Below are 20,476 nucleotides of genomic sequence, written 5' to 3' on the forward strand. Positions count from 1 at the left end.
AAGCCCCCTGTACCGTGGGCCAGGCCAGGCCTGACAGCCCCATGGGTCCAGAAGTTGGGAGCTGACAGCAATGTGGGGCCGTGGATCAGGAACTGGAAGCTCCATGGGGTTGGGGACCAGGAGCGGGCAGCCCCCCGGGGCCAGGAGCAGCAGGCCTTTGGGGCTGGAAGCTGGCAGCTGAGCCCCAAGGTTAACCATGTAATCAACAGATTTTTTTTATTGGTTACATGGTTAATATTTTTATATATATATTTTTTTACATCCCTATTCACCACCCACCCACCACCAGTGTTTCCTGCAAGCTGTGTGCTTGTGTAGCCATCAGGAGAGATTCAGATGCTGCCCAGCTGATTAGAAGAGTGCTCACAACTAGGTTTTGTTTCTGTTGGTGGTACATATTCACACATGCTTCAGTGCATATAAAATTATTCTGCACATGGATGGAAAGATGAGAGCAAGGGTTGGCAAGCTTTCAGAAGTGTTGTGCCAAGATTTAAATAATTCACGGATCTGTGTGCCAGGAGGATGAGAGGGGCAGGAGCAGGCTGGGTATAGTAACCATATTTTCTGAACCAACTGCAGCTAATGAGAACAGTTTAATTTAAATTATAAAACAGATGAAGCATTTTAACTCTCTCATGTTAATTTAGCAAACTGCATTTTAAATAAAGTAAAATATTAATTTATGTCCAGCACAAAAAGTTTAAATGTTTTCTTGTGTATGGCAGGCGTGGGGAACCTTTTCTGGGTCAGGAGTCACTGACCCACAGAAAAATCAGTTGGGGACCACACAAGTGAGAAGTAAAAAAACTCCTCCAAAAACCCCCAAGCCTCACAGCTTCATCAGACTGATGGATCACACGTCATCCTGAGATCAATCCATACTCCCAAGTCTCTAATAGCCTCTGTTGCTTCGAACTGATGAGACGCCAGCTTGAAGCAGATATCCTTATTTTTAGGCCATAAGTGCACTTTGTACTATTGAATTTCATCTAATTTCTATCACTTCAACTCTTTTTATGTAATATTATGACAATATCTCCCAACTTCGTAGCATCTGCAAATTTCACTAGAACACTCCCATTTTTTGTGCATTCTTGGATCACACTTTGTCTGGAGCCTCGCCCTTGACCGTTCTGCCATAAGGGACCCTAAGGAAGTTGCTCTTGGGGTCATTAGAACACACAAGCCTCTCCACCACTGCAAGGTGATGATCCATGGAGAGGATAGACAGAGGATAACTGCACAATGGAGTTGAAAGTGTTGTGTAATGTTTCAGTGGCTGTGAAGACAGATGAAGGCAGCAACAGATAGAGGATCTCCAATCATGGTGTCCATGCCATTGCCCTTTATCAGTCAAGGACAGTGTGGTGATTTTTATGCACCAGTCTCCCCACTTTAAAAGAAATCCCACACAGACATCTTTGAGTTTTTGAGAAAACACCACCTGCTCAAGTCAAAAATCCAGCTAGTGGTGATGAGAATAGGACAGTGAAATCCAGAAGATCCTAGTCACAGACTGACACATAGGTGATGGGTGTGTGATTCAGTCATCTTGCTCGAGAACTGTGGCAGGTTGAGCATCTTGGCTGCTGCCCCCATGACTGAGCAGTCCTCTTTATGTCCCACTCTGCTCACCCCACATGGGAAGCAGGCTAGAAAAAGTGCCCTAAAAATAGTCTTGCCTCTTTTCCTTCTGGCTGGATAGCCACATCCAGCAGGATTACCACCACAACGGTTGGAAAGGTAAGAAACTTTTCAACTTTGGAACCAGGAACGCACCTATTCTGATGGACAACTCAGACAGCGACCAACCAGAGCTATGTACAGCTATCATTGCTTGTGAATTGAATTGGTATAATATCGATATTGCTGCCTTGTTCAAAATTAGAAGAGCTGATGAAGGATAGGTGAGGGAGAAGAAAAGAGGATACACCTACTTCTGGAAAGGAAAATCTTTAGATGAATCTCATTTGTATGGAGTAGGCTTTGCTATTAAGTACAAGCTTGTAAGGTGCCTCTGTGGGGGTATGTCTACACTACAGAGGGTTTTTTTCGGAAAAAACAGTGTTTTTTCTGAAAAAAACTTCAATTACCTCCACACTACAATTGTGTTTTTGAAAAAAAAAAATCAAAAGAACAGAGGGGTTTTTCCAACATTGGTAAACCTCTTTTTGAGAAGAATCCTTTTTCTGAAAGAACACTTTTGGAAAAAGGCATGTATGGACGAGGAAGAGGTTAAGATTAAGTGATAACATATGTGCCAGTAATGGACGCCGATGAGGATGTAAAGAAATACTTCTGCTCTCAGATGGAAACCAATTTATCCGAGACCCCTAAAGAAGGGAAGATCACTCTTCTGGGGGATCTCAATGCATGCATTGGATGAGACTCAGACCTGTGGAAGGAAACAATTGGAAAAGAAGGAGCTGGCAAAGGCAACTCAAATGGAATCCCGCTCCTGGCGAAGTGTGCTCCACATGAACTTATCATCACAAACACCCTTTTTAGACCAAAGGACAAATTCAAAACATCTTGGAGACACCCAGGTTCAAACCACTGGCACCTTCTCGACTATGTCATAGTTTGTGCTCGAGATCGCAGGGATGTGCTGATGACTGCTGGACTAATCATTGCCTCATTGACCCACGGTGAAAATTAGGATCGCCCCCAAATGGAGGTCACAAAAGAAGCAGATCAGGAGCAAGCTGAAGGTACAAGATCAAAAGGACCCCATTAAGTGTGACCACTTTCAAACTGTCTTAGAAGAAAAGTTTCCATCAGAGTTTCCAGAAAAATTGATTAACATTGGAACCAGCTGATAGCAGTAATCATCAATACCTGTGAGGAGACCATTGACTACTACACCAGACAGCATCAGGACTGGTTTGATGAGAATGATGTTGAACTCAGGCAGATCAGTAACGAGAAGAGAATGGCATTTTTGTGCTTGGCAGAATGATATACACTGCCATACAAAGAGAGAAGCCCATGCTAAGGCAAAGGTGGAAGTCCTAAGTAAAACCAGAGAACTCAAGAACAAATGATGGACTGACAAAGCAGAAGAAATGCAACATCTTGTGGATACTCATAATACACATGGTTACTTTAGTGCTATTAAGGCTGTTTATGGGCCAGCTCATGATGGCAGAACAGGGGGAGATAGCTCAGTGGTTTGAGCATTGGCCTGCTAAACCCAGGGTTGTGAGTTCAATCCTTGCAGAGGCCATTTAGGGATTTGGGGCAAAAATTTGTCAGGGATGGTACTTGGTCCGGCTGGGGACTGGACTCAATGACCTTTCAAGGTCCCTTCCAGTTCTAGGAGATAGGCAATCTCCATTAATTAAAAATTAATTATGGCATGAACCCCCTTCACTCAGAGGATGGAACCACTTTTGAAGGACAATGAAGCCATTAATTTTCACTGGAAAGACCATTTTGAAGATCTTCTTAATTGTAATTCCACAGTTGCAGATGAAGTTCTTGAGCAAATCCCCCAATGACCTTCTAGGGATGGATGCCAACAGCCTCACTGAATCACTAGGCAAGGGGCAGAAGTTCTGCGCTCCCTGAAGGGGCAGGGCCTCAGAGGGAAAGGGCAGGGCTGGAAGCCGGCAGCCTTTAGAGCTGCCAGGACCACGACGTGCTCTGTGCTGTCTGAGAGCTGCGGAGGAAGGGAAGATGCATGGTGCATCATCAATGATTTAAAGGCCCTGCGGCTTTGGCTGCTGCTGCTGCAGCCCTTTTGAATCACCTGGTGCCCCCTTGCTCCTACCTCACCCTGTCAGCAGGCCAGGTCTCCCATTATATGATACGACTCCGAAAAGATCAAATTATTACAAATCCCTGCAACTGGACTAGCAATCTCATGTGCTGGTTCTTACAGTATTCTTAGGTAGAAATTGTCTGATTTGGCTGCATTAAGCTCTTTTTCTTCCACTTCATTTCCATTTTTAAAACTCATTTTCTATTAGATATACTGCCTTTATATGTGTTCCATGAGATTATCTTTATTGAAACCAAGAAAAATTGTACATTTACTTTTGAGGTCATACCTATATCATCTTTCATCTCATTCTCATAGTGCCCCAGCCTCAACCTTCCTTATTCTATTTCTAGTTACATAACAACCCCGCGCCCTTCATTATTTATTTTAATTTCCTTGGCAAGAGCTTGACTTCTAACAATTCTCGTTTTATTCTGATATTTTCTGACTTTCATAGTATAGCTTCTTTGTTGACTAACACCTTTTTCAATTCCTTTTAGGCTCTTTGCTTACTCCGAATGATCTTTTTGAGGTGATTATTTATCCAGGTGGGTCTACTGCCTCTCTCTACAAATTTCTTCCCTTTATGTGGGATACAAATTTCTGATAGCTTTGGTATAGTTGAGTTGAAAAAATTCCAACCCTCCTCCAAATTTAAGCACTAGAGTCATTCAGACAGTCCTTTTGAAATAAAAGATCATAGTTGGCAACTTGGGTTTGATTTACCTTCCTATGTCTGTCAGTGTCACGTGATTTCTCTCTTAACCAGTCAATGGTGTGGAAGTCCTCATACGTCCCAACATCAGGGAAAGGCTCATCCAGGAAATCCATCAGATTGCCAGAACCATTCATGTCTCCTGCATTAACCATATTAGTGCCTGTTGGAGGAAAAAACCACAAATTTAGTGAATTTATGCAACATTTTCAGATAGTTCAGAACAAAGCTATTCAAAAAACCCTCCACCCACCACTACACACAGACAGCAAAAGAACGGACTATGAAACAACATTTCTTAGAGGCAGTTCTTGCTTAAAGGAGCTTAGTGTGTATGGAAAGTAATTGTTTCAAAAGCCTCCTTCAACAGAAAAAAAACCACATTCACACCGAGCAAGATGTTTGCATAGGATTCTCAGTCCACTAATGCAGGATGGTTTCAAAATTCTATTGAAATGGTGCACACCAGACCATGTCTGAAATTGTAAGCATAGCTTTACAAACTACAGGTTGAACCGCTATAGTCTGGCACTGTCTGGTCTGTCAACATCCGTAGTCCAGCATAATTTTAGTTAGCCAGATGGACACAGCCATGAAAAGTGGATAAGTTTCCTGTGGTCCCATAAACTTTGTTTACAACCACCAGTCTTAGCTCTCAGTGTTTTGTGCTGTTATTTAGCTCTAATTTTGGTAATGCTACTAGACTACATTTACCTCCCATGGCTTGGCAGATTCTCTAGTTTGGCGCCGGTCAGGTGCTGAGCATGCCTGACTAGCGAGGTTCAACCTGAATCTGCTTGCAGGACCCCTCATAGTGAAAGAGGCCACATTGGAAAATAACTCATGGTACAAAACTAGAATCTCAGCTCTATCCATACATAGTGCCAAAACAAAACAACCCCCAGAGTACATCACAGAAATCTTCATAACATGATAGTCATTGTGACAGTCTAGAGGAGGGGGGCCACCTGACTCCAGGATATAGCTGACAGACCCCAACCAGCCTCCAGAAGATATTTCATAACAAATACAGGGTTTGGGATGAGACTGCAGAGTAGAGGCTGCCCTGGAGGATAGTAAGCAGGGTGGGTGGACATCTTCAGCCCAGCTCCACACAACTTGCACAGTACTGGGCTGATGGTCTTAGTTACCTTCAAAGGAAGGGTTTTGCCACACTCATTACTGCCAAGCCCTGAAAGCCATATATATGGTTCATGGAACCCATGCAAGTCAAGCATAAAAAGATCCATGCAGCACTACTGCACTTATCTTCCAAAGAAGCTTGAGCTAAGGTTCTCCAGCTGATTGATGAAGTACATATAAGATGCAAACACTGTTGTAAGTACAGGTTCCTTTGTGGCCACTTAGATAAAAAACACTGCCCCTGCTCCTGATGAGAAATGACATGAGAAATGATCAAATAAACTGCTCTAGACACCAATTGTCATTTACAAGAACAAATTTGAGATAATTATGGACAATAAAGATCCTTAGATAACCTGACAGGAGCATATCTGCAGCATTTGGAATTCCTTTGCAGAAAAAATGTACTTCTGCTAGGGACTGACAAGAGTAATAAAATCCTCAACAGCCTGGATCATATTCTGCCCTCATACATTAACACACAAATCCCACGTGTGTCAATGAAAGCTAATGTGTGCAGATAAAGGCAGAATCTGGCCTTATAAAATTCTTAGGAAATTTACTGATTCACATAATGAGAACACAGGTAAAAATGTGGCAGACCTGTCCCTAGCACTTTACTCAGCTTCCTCCTAATCCACTTGTCTATTTTTAGTTTTAAATTGTATTACTTTAATACCTCTTTTTCTCTCTCTCTAATTTTTTTGTGGTCAGAACATACAGGACATAAGTACCAGACAGAGATCAGTTTTCTGAGTTTCTGTCCTTTTGAGCCCAGCCAGTTCGGGAGTTTTATGCTAAATTGGCAATCTGCTCTGAGCAGACAACTGAGGGAAAAAAGTAGTATCTTACAGGGAGTGCAGTAGGTCGCCACGATAAATTTATATAAGGTCTTTTAAGTGCAGAAATCAAATAATCTTCCAAGCACTATGGCATTTTTAACTGAAAATAAATCAATTTTGGAAGTCCAGAGCCTAGGGAAACCAAGACCAGATATCCAACTATCTTTGTAGTATCTGAGCACCTCACACTTGTTAGTGGATTTATCTTCACAATACTCCTGTTGGGTAACAGCACTCTATTATCCACACTTTACAGCTGGCAACCTGAGGCACAAAGGCTTAAGTGCCACAGACTTTTTGTGTGACCTTAGGCAAGTTATAGCCAGGGAATAAATCCAGTTCTGTAATGTCCCATACTAGCGCCCTAATCATAGGACCATCCTTCCTCTCCTCATCCAACATCAGTCATTTTATAACCAGAGACTATGTATTTTGTGGCCTAGCCACAGCAGAGTACAATTTTGGATGTATGCGACTTGCCACTGTTGTGAGGATACTAAATTGGATGCAACTCCGGTTGTAGATTTAAATGTGTTTTTGTTTTGTGGTCACATTGTTGGCAATGGTCAAATAGCTCATTATTTACCGTTCCCTGTCAATTTGTATGTCTGGCTGCTAGAGTTTCCCACTGCTGGATATCACACTCTCATAATAAACACACATCATTAAGTATTTTTATGGAATGTTTTTTGCCTGTTGTTTCATTTAGTTCACCACATATTGTCTATTCATGGAAAATCACAATAAGTACACATTGCCTGCTGGTGAGTGTCATGGTTTCCGGTTTAGCTGCAGCTCTGTTCCCTTTCTGGTCTCAGTGAATGTATTCCCTCAGGAGTCAGGCGTTGTGCCTTTATCTACCCAGAGGGCAGGTTATTCCACTCTTAGACTGCGCCCTGTGGTATAGCACCTTCTGTATCAACCAGCAGGTCTGACTAAAGTGGGTACCAGTGATTTTTCCCTTCAGGAGTCTGGGTACATAATGACCCAACAACCACTTAAACCAAAGTATTAGAGAAATAGGATTTTAAAGCAATAGACCATAAGCATGCTTATTTTACCAAAAGTCCTACCATCCTGTGACAGTGACCTAGTTTTTCAGATACCCTAGCTGGGTCCATATAGTCCCTCCAAAGAACAGCTCCTCTTGAGAGAGTATTCCTATTTAAAATGATATTCTCCTTTTGATCTTCTGGTTTCCAGGCCTTTTTTTATCCTCATATTCTCTGTTAGCAACTCTTCAGCGTTTCTTTAGGTGCGGCGTATCTAATTTTTTTTGCTCTCTGCTTGTTTTTCCTTACAACTCTTAGGGTGCTTCTAGACTGCAGGCTTCTTTCGGAAGAAGCTCTTCCAGAAGAGGTCTTCTGAAAAAACGTCTTCTGAAAGAGAGCATCCACACTGCCAAAGCACATTGAAAAAGCAATCTGCTTTTTTGAAAGATAGCGTCCACACTGAATGGATGCTATTTCGCATTTAAGCTGTGATTGCTATGAATGGAGTGGACATCAGGGCACCTGTGCTTTTTCCTCTTTCCTCTTTTTTCGAAAGAACTCCCTCTTCCCCATCCACTCATGCCTTTCTGTGAAAGAGCTCTTTTGGAAAAGGTGTACTTCCCCGAAGAATGAGGTTTACCAATGTTGGAAAAACCCCTCTGTTCCTTCGATTTTCTTTCGAAAGAACGCAAAAGCAGTGTGGACGTAAGTGAAGTTTTTTCAGAAAAATGGCTGTTTTTCTGAAAAAAACCTGGAGTCTAGACACACCCTTATTAAACGAAACCAATAAATGCATACACTGAACATCTCAATAAGCACATCAATATACTGTATTCATACGTTATTACAGCGTATGTTCACTTCCATCTCAGTGAGACCATCAGACTCTAAAAATGCTGTTAGATGTTTACAGAACATGGGATCTTCAGATTTCATTGCACTGCAACCCTCTTCTGAGAATTAAGAATGTTAGCGAGTAGTCATTTACATGATTAACCAATTAATACCCTCCCCCCTCCCCGCCGCTTCCTGCCTCTGATACAGGGGGAGGAAGGAGCTGGTTTTTAAGGCTGCTCCCTGCACATACTGGCTTTCACGAAGCATCCTCTCCCTGCTTCCCCTGTTCTCTCCCACAGAGGCAGCAGCACAGAGAGGGGCACATGCGGGAGCCAGTGCTCGGGGGAAGTAATCTTAAAAGTTACCTTCCACGAGCTCTAGCTGCCATGGAACTGCCTGCCCCACCGCCCCCCCTCCCCTCCAAGCAGCAGTGCAAGGAGCGAGGGGGATAGGCAGGAGCTGGTACATGCAGGAAGCTGGCTTTCAAGGGCCTGTAAGGGACAAGACTGAAGCTCTTCGATTTCAGCTTTAACTGTGGTGGTGAGGCTTGGGCTTTTTTCCTGGGTCATGCAAGTCTAATGTAACCCTGGTGACCCCGTTTAGGGATATAAAATTTCTATAAATTGGCTAATTGAATAGTCAATGCACTATCTGATTAGTCGATGACTATTCAATTAGTCAGTAAGGGTATGTCTACACTACAGCGCTAATTCGAACTAACTTAGTTCAAATTAGTTAAATCGAACTAAGCTAATTCGAACCAACGCATCCAGACTAAAAACTAGTTCGAATTAGCGTTTTGCTAATTCGAACTAGCATGTCCACATTGAGTGGACCCTGAACCGGGCTTAAGGATGGCCAGAAGCAGTGCCGGCAGGGCATCAGAGGAGGACTTAGAGCGTGGAGATGCTGTCTCAGGCTAGCCGAGGGCTGCGCTTAAAGGGACCCGACCCCCACCCCGGACAGACAGTTCTCAGGGGTGCCCCGCTTGCAAAGCAGTCCTGGCTTGGAGTGCCCTGAGTGCCCACACTGGGCACATCACAGCACTCGGCCATCAGACCGGCTGCACTTGCCGCAGGCTGCCATCTGGGGAGAGAGGGCAATTGGGGGGCTGCAGGAGAGCTTCCACCCCCAGAAGCCTGCAGACCCAGCCCAGTCCTCCCCATCAGGGGCTCGTACCCCATTCCTCCCTCACCTCCTTCCACTTACCCTTCCCTAACCCCTCTTCTTGATGTACAAAATAAAGAAAACGTGTGGTCAAAAATAGAATCTCTCTTTATTGAACAAAACTCGGGGAGACTGGGAAAAGGAGGTGGGAGAGGGGAAGAGAGAGGGTGGAAGAGGGGAGGGCAACTAAAATGATCAGAGGTGTGGAACAGGTCCCATATGAAGAGAGGCTAAAGAGAGACTGGGACTTTTCAGTTTAGAAAAGAGGAGACTGAGGGGGGATAGGATAGAGGTCTATAAAAGCATGAGTGGGGTGGAGAGGGTGCATCAAGAAAAGTTCTTCATTAGTTCCCATAATAGAAGGACTAGAGGACACCAAAGGAAAGGAATGGGTAGCAGGCTTCAAACTAGTAACAGAAAGTTCTTCTTCACAAAGCAAAGAGTCAACCTGTGGAACTTCTTGCTGCAGGAGGCTGTGAAGGCTAGAACTATAACAGAGTTTAAAGAGAAGTGAGATAAAGTCATGGAGGTTTGGTCCATGGAGTGGTATTAGCCAGGGGCTAGGAGTGGTGTCTCTGCCCAAAGTTTGTGGAAGGCTGGAGAGGGATGGCACGAGACAAATGGTTTGGTCACTGTCGTTGGTCCATCCCCTCCAGGGTCCCTAGGGTTGGCCGCTGTAGGCAAACAGGCTACTGGGCTAGATGGACCTTTGGTCTGACCCAGTATGGCCATTGTAAGCTCAGGGCTCAGGGTCGGGGGTCTCAGTGGACCCCCTTGATTTTCATGCACACCTGCTCCTGGGTGGCCAGTCTGGCAGCTCTCCTGCCCTTGACGGTCACTTTCTTGTGCCTAGTGCGGAGGTCGTGGATGAGGTCCACGATGTCCGCACTAGACCAGGTGCTCGCCTCTTGCGGTCCCAGGCAAGCTCCCAGGAGCCGCCAGCCTGGTCCCGGGAAGAGGAGGAGGGCTGGGGCAGCGGGTGGCTGTTTCGAGCCGTGACAGGTTCAGGGTCTGCTAGGTGGCTGCTGGCAGGCTTGCACCTGGCACGGGCACCGTAGCTAGCCCGTGACCCTTTAAGGGCTCCGGGGCCAGGAGGGGGGCATAGAGTTTCCCTGGTGTTGGCCAAAGTGGCCACCAGGGAAAGCTGGGGAGGGCTAGCCTCCCACTAGTTCGTATTAAGGGGCTACACAGCCCTTAATTCGAACTAGTAAGTTCGAACTAGGCTTAGTCCTCGTACAATGCGGTTTACCTAGTTCGAACTAAGCGCTTTACTAAGTTCAAACTAGCGGAGCGCTAGTGTAGCGCCTATCAAAGTTAATTCGAACTAACGTCCGTTAGCTCGAATTAACTTTGTAGTGTAGACATACCCTAAGGGTGCTTCCTCCTTTGAAGTGTTGCAAGAGCCCCAGGGCTGTTGCAACACTTCAGAGTTGAAAGTGCTGCAGGGAGCATGGGACCAGCAGTGGTTCAAAGCGACAGTGCCAGATGGAGGCCAGGCTAGCTGCAGTGTCCCCAGGTGACCCCAGGCTCCATGCAGCGCTGCTGCTTTGAAATGTCACAGGTGGAGGACTCCCAGCTGGCCCTGGGCTGCATGCAGCATTTCAAAGTGGCAGACCCCAGACTTCCTGTGGCACTGCCACTTTGAAGCACCCCATCTACAATCCCCGCACCTGCTGCCTCTTTCTGATAGAGGCAGCAAGGGGCTGGAGAAGCAACTAGTCAACTAACATGTTGACTATCCAATAAGCATTTGTTTATCCGATAGTCGACTGGTCGTTTACATACCTAACCCCATTAAAATGGGGTCATGATACACAATTTGAGAACTGTTGTTATAGAACATTGGTGGCAAACCCAGTCTTCACATCATATCTTTCCGAAAGTGTGGCACCCTGAACTGGACACAGAATAATATTAACCTGCTACATCAGTGTATCACATTATTGACTCAGATTCAATTTGACATTCACTGTATCCTGCAGATCCTTTTCAGCAGTACTGCCACCTCACCACTTTCTATTTTGTAGTTGTGAATTTGTTTTCCTAAATACTTTTCACTTATTTTTATTGAATTTCATTTGATTATTTCAGATCAATTCTTTTGTTTCTCAAGGTCATTTTGAACTCTAATCCTATCCTCCCAAGTGCTTGCAACCCTTCGCAGCTTGATGTAATCAGCAAATTTTATAAGCATACAGCCCACTCCATTATCCAAGTCATTAATGAAAATATTAATTGGAACAGCTCCAGGACCAACCTCTGTGGGGCCCAATTAGATAGATCTCTCCATTTGACAGCAAACCAATGATAACTACAGTCTTTCAGTTCTTACAGAATTTCATGTAGATCACTTGTTTCATTCATCTTAACAATCCATGAAAGAGATCTCCGCTCTTACACTAACCTCAGTAAGTGCCTACTCTGAGTTTAACTGGCAACATTTCCCTGGGCATATTCTGATAGACCACACTATTTTTAATAATAATAAAAACAAAAGTAAGAAGGCCCCATTATGTAAAGCTGACTTGAGGTCAGTGCCTACAAACAAGTTGACAGAATTCAAGACAATTGCACAATAATATAAAAAGAGCATTCTAGGTATTGGTTTGTAAATGAACACACCAAATTCTGGATGGATTGTACTCACCATTGGTAAAACCATATGGAATTTTTTCGTTCTAAGATGCTTTTCTGCACTCTTCAATGAGAAAATTTGTCTTTCTGTATGTCAGAAAGCCAATTATATATTAAGTTGCCAGCAGGAGCAATTTATAGATGGGTGATAAAATTATGTTTAGAGGGGGAAATGCTGACATTCTCAGCTTTGTAGCATTTTTATAATATATGCTACAGTAGAAACCACATACAAAGGATACATCAGTGAAATGGTGTTTTAGGTAGGATGGTGATTGATTTGATGCAAAAATATATTTGCTATGGCAAGTACAGACTAAAAATGTCTTGCAGCCCACAGCAAACTGAAAAGCCTATTGACTAGGAACAACTAGTGGAAAAGCCATCAAAAGAAAATGCTTGGCTGTAGCTTATTGCAACTAGACATGTTAGTTCCACGATATATTCTTCTCATCCTGTTTTCTGTTTTAATTGGCCACATCAGAGAAAAGTAGACAGTAGTTTTATTAATAAAATTCAAACACGTTTCAAGTTACTTTCAACATATCATAGATACTTAATTACTTTTAAACCTACAATATTGCTATCATCTACATATGCTTTATTGCTTTCATCTTTATCTTATTTGTCTTTAAGATAATAGTTTGGTTTTGCTGTACAGAATTTTCTCTGCTTGCAGATTTCATGTCATTATCATCTTCAGTTAATTTTGTGCTTGACAACAACAAAAGAAGAAATGAGACAGAGGAGAAAGAACATGGCTGGTGAAGATTGGGATGGCATTGTAAACTCTAGGGCTATGTCTACACTGCAGGCTTTTTGCGCAAGAACTGTTTTGTGCAAGGGTTCTTGTGCAATAGGTCTTGTGCAAGAGCATGTCCACACTGCCACGTGCTTTTGCGCAAGAGTGTCCATGGCAGTGTGGACACTCTCTTACGCAAGAAAGCTCTGATGGACATTTTAGCCATAGGCATTTCTTGTGCAAGAAACCTCTGCTGCCCATCCACACTGCCTTCTTGCACAAGAGGGCTTAGTCCTCGTGGGGAAATGAATAACTTTTGCCCAAGAAGCCCTCTGTTCTGACGCCTTACTGTAAATTTACTTGTGCAAGAACATGCATGCAGTGTAGATGCTCCACAAATTTTTGCACAAGAACAGACATTCTTTAGCAAAAAGCCAGCAGTGTAGATGTAGCCTAGCTGTTTATATTTCTATGGATCTTCCTTTCCAGAGCACACAGAAGCCTATCTTTGCCCTATATCAAATGTGGTGCTTGTTGGCTCTCATACAGAAGCACAACATAATGGAGTTTGCTTTGGGATTTATCCATGATATGGCATATTATGTTATCTACTTAGATATTCTTTGAAGTGAGATGGCCTGGCTCTTGGAATGGCCAACTACAGCCAGAAACAAATGAGCAGACGGCCTCATGGTTTGAGCCTTTTGACATAAGAGTCTGGAAATATCCAGTGTATGTAATTTCAGTTCTCCCAATGTAGTGCAGGGCTCCAGGAAGAAAACCCGTCTGATGATAGGCTGATTTAGGTAGAATCCTGAGACCACGTTGGGGATGAACGTGGGTGAAGTTTTAGCACTGATTCGGTGAAAGGTCATGTTGGAAGGGCCAGCATCTAAGTGTTTAAAGCTTATTCAGTCTCCTGGCCAAAGAGTTATCAACTAGGAAGTCAGTGTTCAGCTTGAGATGAAGTAAAGAGCATTCTGAAAGGGATTTGAATGGAGGCCTGTGTGTCTCAAGAGGGTGATGCAGAGGTCCTAGGAGCAGGATTCTCTGACTAGTGGTATGTATGTAACAGACTGTTGAAGAATTTGAATGCTACCAGTGAGTGAAGATGGAGTGTGTCTGCACTGATGGATGGCATCCTAAGATCACTGCATATTTGAAAGAGCAGAATGATTTGCCAGAGAGTTACAGATGCAGCAAGTAGTCACGGATCCATGGTATCAAAGCACATCTGGATCTGAGGTGCCCAAATTGAGAATCTCATCCATTTGGTGAATGTCTTCCTGCTCTAGAGCAGTTCCTGTCCATGATTCTTGATGAGCCAACACCTAGGCTGCCAGGTGTAGAGTTTGGATGGGGGATCGTAGTGCTGCAAGATCAGCTCTGTAGAGTGAGAACATTGCAGAGAGCTGTCAAACAGATATCTGCATCAGGTCTGTCAGCCAAAATTGCCTTAGGCAGATGGAGCTACAAGAGAAATCTCCATGTTAGAAATCATCCTAAGGATAGGGAAATCATATTGTTAAGGTGTAACGGAGGTGTGGACTCCACTGCAGAAGGAAGGTGCTAGGTAATAAGCTTTTTATTATACACTCTGTGGTATAATAAAGTAATATATAATATATAATAATATCATAATAATTCTGGCAGTTGGCATTAACTTTGGTGGGCAAACAGCCTGTCCTGGAAATCCTCAGCCTTGGAATAGTGGTTCTATGAGAGAGATCTAAGGACCACTTGTGAGAAGTCTCCGATTGCCTGGTCAGGAAGTCCGCTAGGTTGTTGCTGACTCCTGGGAGGAAAGAACTATCCTGTGTGGTGGGACTATGCCAGGGCTTGATGGCTTCCAGAGAGAGGAGAGATGGATGTACATCTCCATGCTGATTTATGTACGTGCACTATGGATGTCTTGTCTGTCAGGATCTGCACTATGGGATTTTGAAGATCAGGCATGCTAGCCTGATGTCTGTGAACTTCAGATCTCCTGGGGACCAGATCTGTTGCAATTTCTGATGGCCCAGGTGGATTACCAACCTGTGCCTGATGCATTTGTAATTAAAAGCATTGACTGGGAGAAAGCAGAGAACAGAACACCTTCCACACACATTCTTGGGTTCCTTCCACCATTTCAGTTCTGCAATGATGTGAGGCGAAACCAAACCTTTCTTGCTCCTTTTGTGGTTCAAAAAGGAACAGATTTGGGGTAGTCTCAGGTGAGGTCTGCAATTGAAGTCATGTATGAGCATGCTAACTTATGACCTAGCATCCCTAGACACTGGATATTTCCAGAATCTTATGTCAACAGGCCCAAACCATTGAGACTGTCTGATCTTTTATTTCTGGCTGAAGAGACACCATATCCATCTTTGACAGGAATCAACTCATATAATAGGACATGCAGGGTTTGGAGTACACTATGAAGCATGATGGCTGCCTCAAAGAGTCTCGACTCCTATACAAGGGTCTTGCTAGTAATGCCTTAATGAATAGTGAAGGAATATTTGTTCACAAAATTGGTAAAAAAATATTTTAAAGACTTTATGGGTAGTAATTAGTTAGATGTTTGCCAAGTTCCAGCTGGTTGCCATGAGCAGTAAAAGAATTGAAGGGGGTTGACCTTGTATAAGTGAACAAGGAGCAGAGGGTGTATGTGCAGTCCTGACAGATGCATCTAGTCAAAAAAATTTGTTTGGGTATGTACATAGTATGCACTGGCATATCTACAAAGAAAAAGTCATCTATGTGTTTAATTTTTAGTATTTTACGAACACCTTTCATACTTGGAAGTAAAGATACTTTCCTCTAGCCCACAAGGTATCCTGATGATGAATTTGCCCATGGTCCTGACACAAGAAATATCTCTTAACCTTTAAAAAAAATATCAACAACAAATATCCAGATAGGAACTTAGGAAAATGACCTTATAACAGATACATGATGTTGCATGTAGTTCAATGGAAGGTAACTAAAAGATTATGAAACATTCTTCTAAATATTAAAGAAAAGGTGGTAAGTGATGATTTAGAAGATATGTTTAGCAAAGGCACGGCTGAACCATTAGTATGATAAACTGTATTTTAATTATATGTAAAAATACCCATGGGCAATTTAAAGCTGTTGGTTTTCAAAGTCATAAGTAACCATAGATTCATTTACTGACTGTCTGTATAAATTTTGAAAATGTTAAAGGTCATTTAATTGGAACAGTGTCCCCTGTCTTCAAGGAAAACAGTAAAAGCCTGTTTGGAAGCATGATATGGCATAAGAAAGTGGTCATCAGTTAGGTTGGGACAACCAAAGGGGAAAAAAATAGAAATTAACAGTATTTTTTATGACTATGCTTCTGGGATTGTCAAATAGACTTCTCTTATATGGAAAAAACATACTACTATATTTACAGCAGTCATCTAAATCAGCAGCATCTTTACAGAGGAATGAAGCGGTTTGAAATGTTGCTTTAAAATATTGTGGTACTTTTTAAAATATGGGACGATTACCACATATTAAGGAGTCTCATGTGGTGATGCTGTGGGCAAGCTAAAATGCAGTGTATCTTTGATGTGTAGTTTTACCCTAAATAATCTCCATGGAAAATGTGAAGCTGTAGCAGTGATGAAAAAATATAGGACATACCAGCACATGGGAGAGATTCTGGAAGAAAGGGGAAAGAAATGGGATAATCACTGGAAAATTTAGACACAACAGGAAACAACTGCTCCAGATGAAATCAGAATCACTGCCCATTAGCTCTCAGCTATTCCACATAATGACTAAAGCATAATGCAGGTAACAGAAGTGGCTTTATTCCTCCTTAATACAAGTGTCTACCTGTGGACACTCAAACTCACCCACCAACACAATCTGCATCTCTGGTGCATGAATATTCATCGGGGAGAGGGGAAGAGTGAGGCAATCTCTCACTGCTAGGCCTTTACTCCCCTCTGGCAATGGGAATGGAAGCAGCAAGAATTTATGGCCTGATTTCCTGTCTTCTACTTATATAGTACTCCTCTTGCTAGGAGGCTCTTGCTGTAAACCAGAAGGCTAGTGCTAAAACACAGCCTCATCTGCAATGGTGGACCCCACTATATTTAAGGTTGACTTCCAGCTTTCATCCTGAGCTTTCTCCTGGCCCCGCCCTTCGCAGTTTAATTGCAAGTCTTTTCAAACGAATTCCTTTTGGTCTGAAATATGCTGTGTTTGGACACAGCTTGAGTTTTCTTGGAAAGTATGAGCAAAATTGGTTCAGCTGTTGACTTATGTCAGAAGAAAAAAACCCAAACAAACCACTTTCCTCCTATGTTCCAAGTGGAATTTTTGCACTCACATAACTCAAAATCAGCTCAAGATAAAAACATCAAACTCACTTTGTTTGGTTGTTCCCAGTGAGACTTAAAATGCCAGCCCACATCTGAAGAAAACTGGATCTGTAGCTCTCAACATAATGTGCAAAGTCAGCACGTTCATACACTGATTTTTAGAATTAAACTATTTGTTTTTTTCAGCTAGTGTTTCATAAGCTTCTTTAATAAAGAATGTCTCACAGTTTAACTTTTGTTTGATTCAGGGAATAGAGTCCTGGTTTAGCACTAACTTTCTCTCTTTTGTCTGTTAAAGAAAACAGGTAAATTTAATTAAACAAAATACGGCAAAGATACAATGCTGTGGTAACATTAGATTTCAGAATTTAGGATTTCCAACACACAATTAGCTCTTGCATAATTCACATATATTAATTTCTATTCTTGCTTTCTTCGTTAAAACTTATCCTTGTGCCATTACTGTTTCAAAGAAACCACACATTTCAGAAGAGCTTTTGAGCTCCTGATTGCTCACTGATGTATATTGCTCTTAAGGTGATACTCCAGTGGGTTTTCTCTGCAAAGCTACCTCATATTGCACGGAATCCTCAAGATAAAAATTCAGTCACATGGGCTGATCCCAGTGGACAAGTTCACATGGCAAATCTCTGTACCATGAATAGAGAAACTCTGTTCCAACATTTTTAGCTAGGAACCCTTCAGTAAATTAACACAAAATATATTGCTTGATCCCTCCCTTACCTATAGGATCTTTTTGAGTGCACCCTGCCTATTTCATAGGAGTGTTTCTTTGTATTCTTATGATCGATTCCCCAATGTCAATACCCATCAACCTGCAGTCAAAAAAATTCAGCTAGGAGTTGGTCAATGTCATTACTGAATGAGTTCTAAGCATTGTTTTTTAGCTAAGTAAGATAACGTCTGCCCTACTGAAGCCACCGCTTCTGTCTTTGAACTGAGCTCAGGGCTTCCATCCAGCTTTTATCCAAATGAGCAAACATTTGCATTTCACATTCTCATATGAGTTCCCTACAAGATAAATACCTGGAAGCCAGGAAGGACACAAAATGCAAAGTGGGGTTTGAGGAGGCAAGGGTTCTGGTTGACTCCCTTTGTCGAATTAGATTTTGATATGATCCCTCAACAGAACAAGTTGAGGAAGCACCAGCACATTACTGAGAGCTAGAATGACCCCCAAGCAAACAAGGATTTCAACAAAATTATCCTTTTTTAAGCCCTTCAAAATAAAGAGCACAGTTGAACTTAGGCAGTAAACATTTCTATGAAAAAGAGGGACTAACGGATACAGTCACAAAGAAAGTATTTCAGATTTAACAGAGACATGTGTTCTGGTGTAGCCCAAGGTCCAGTGTGTTTCCGAAGCAGCAGCAGCAGCTGCAGCTGCCATGGGAACTACAAGTTGTGGACTACAAATGGCAAGCGTATTGGGACAGCTTCCTAGTCCCTGGGAGGAAGTTGCCCTCTGTTCTTGAAGCAAGAAACTTCAACACTGGCTGAGGCTGGGAGCACAAAACAAGCAAACAGAGAGGAGGCTGTTGGACTGAAATGCAGCTCTGTGTTTCTTTACAGAACAAAGCTTTGTTCTTGGCAGTTTGCCTGAATGGGACTGGCCTGAGGTAAATACACACTGACACACAATGTACACAGGGGAGTCTCAGGCCTGGTTTCCCACAGTTGTGTAGAAATATACAAGGAGGACTAGAGGCTATGTCTAGACAGCAGAGTGTTTCCGAGATACAAGAGGAACGTGTCCACTTTTTTGGAAGTTTCCGAAAAAGCGGGCACGTTGTTTCAGCATCCCTGTATTCCTCTAGGTGAGAGGAATAAAGGATGTTCCGAAAGAGGAGGTTTTTTCCACAATTTGTCCCCATGTAGATGGGCCAAATTTCAGAAAAGCTTCTTCTGAAAAAAAAGTGGAAAAAGATAACGCAAATTGCGGTTTGCAATTTGTACGTCTTTTTCTGAAAAAAACCCTGCAGTCTAGACATAGCCTCTATCTTGGAGAGCCTCCTACAAGGACAGTGAACAGAAGAGAGGAGGTGCTACACTGGTCAAGAAACATGTCTTTGGACAACACATAGATAGAGCTTCATATCAGTGTTAAAGCAACTGCATTTCAGTGACTTTTTAAAAAGTAAATGTTAACCCCTCGTAGTTGTGGAAAAAAGCTTGAATATGTGTCCACTGAAAATCCAGAAGCACCTTCCCTGCACCCCCCGACAGGGCTGAGTGGGATGTAGGAGCCCTAGTTTCTATTTCTGGATCTCTCACTAGCTTGCCATACGCAGGATGTGGAGGTGCAAAATGGGGCAATTGCCCCAGGGGCCAGCAATTCTAAAGGGCCTCGGGCTCCCAGCCACCACTGCCCCAGGCCCTTTAGAATCACCAGCAGAGCACTGTGCGGTGCGCTCCAGCCAGCTCTGCAGGCCAGCTGGTGGAGAGGGCTGTGCCGTCTGGGCAGTCCGAGGGGCTGACTGTCCGCACTGCCCAGGTGCCCGGCAATCCTGTCAGCTCCCTTGGTTGTATGACCTCAGGCAAGTCACTTCACCTTCTATTGGGATTGAGACTCATGATTTTCGAATGCTTAGGGATGACACCAACCATTAGCTCACATACGGGTCACTGGCCACCACACCCAGACTCCGTCCTCCAAAGCCTTTAATCCAGCCCACCCCTTCACATGGAGCAGTGCTACAAACAGCTCCCTGCTCCCTGGGGCTCTCTGCTCTGTGGAGCAGGGGGAAGAGAGGCTTCACACACTGCCCCCGCCCCCAACCAAATCTCTCAGCTCCCATTGGCCAGTTTACTGGGAGGCGGGGCAGCACAGATCAACACATGGAGTGGTCTAGGGCTGCTAGCAAGCCTAGAAGCTTGCCTGAGAGTGTTCTTGGCCAGGAGTTGCTTAGGTCAACTCCTCCTGGCCAGAGCGTGCCTCTGGTATGCCTTCCCTCCCAGACTCCAACTCCCTCCCAGACCCTATATCTCCTCCTATCCCACTCCCCCAAACCAGAATCCTCTCCTGAGCCCATATCCCCTCCTGGAGCCTGCATCCCAATCGCCTGCCCCAGATCATAACCTCCTCCTTTACCCAAACTCCCTCTCCGACACCCCCACTCTCTCTTGCATCCCAGTCCCCTACCCCAAGCTCCCTTCTGTACCCAGCCTCCATCCCAGACTCCTTACTCCATCCATAAAACAGTGTGGCCCTTGACCACGTACCAAAATCTTGCTGTGGCCCCCATCAAAAATTATTGCCAACCTCTGCTCTGGGATATTACCCTCCAGGTTTCCC

The 20,476-nt window shown here is 43.5% G+C and overlaps 1 protein-coding gene across 3 annotated transcripts in view; it reads right to left on the reverse strand.

The window, feature by feature from the left end:
• CLCN4 (Cl-/H+ antiporter 4) overlaps window positions 1-20,476 on the reverse strand; it is a 78,425-nt gene that overhangs the window by 38,407 nt on the left and 19,542 nt on the right. For all 3 annotated transcript variants that reach the window (XM_089775230.1, XM_014572063.4, XM_089775231.1), the window contains exon 2: window positions 4,493-4,644. In XM_089775230.1, the coding sequence (XP_089631356.1) occupies window positions 4,493-4,636 (144 nt within the window). In that variant the 5' untranslated portion in view covers window positions 4,637-4,644. The remainder of the gene's footprint in view (window positions 1-4,492; window positions 4,645-20,476) is intronic.

This window comes from Pelodiscus sinensis, chromosome 1 (genome assembly GCF_052426305.1).
Source record: "Pelodiscus sinensis isolate ZL-2025 chromosome 1, ASM5242630v1, whole genome shotgun sequence".
Taxonomy (NCBI): domain Eukaryota; kingdom Metazoa; phylum Chordata; order Testudines; family Trionychidae; genus Pelodiscus; species Pelodiscus sinensis.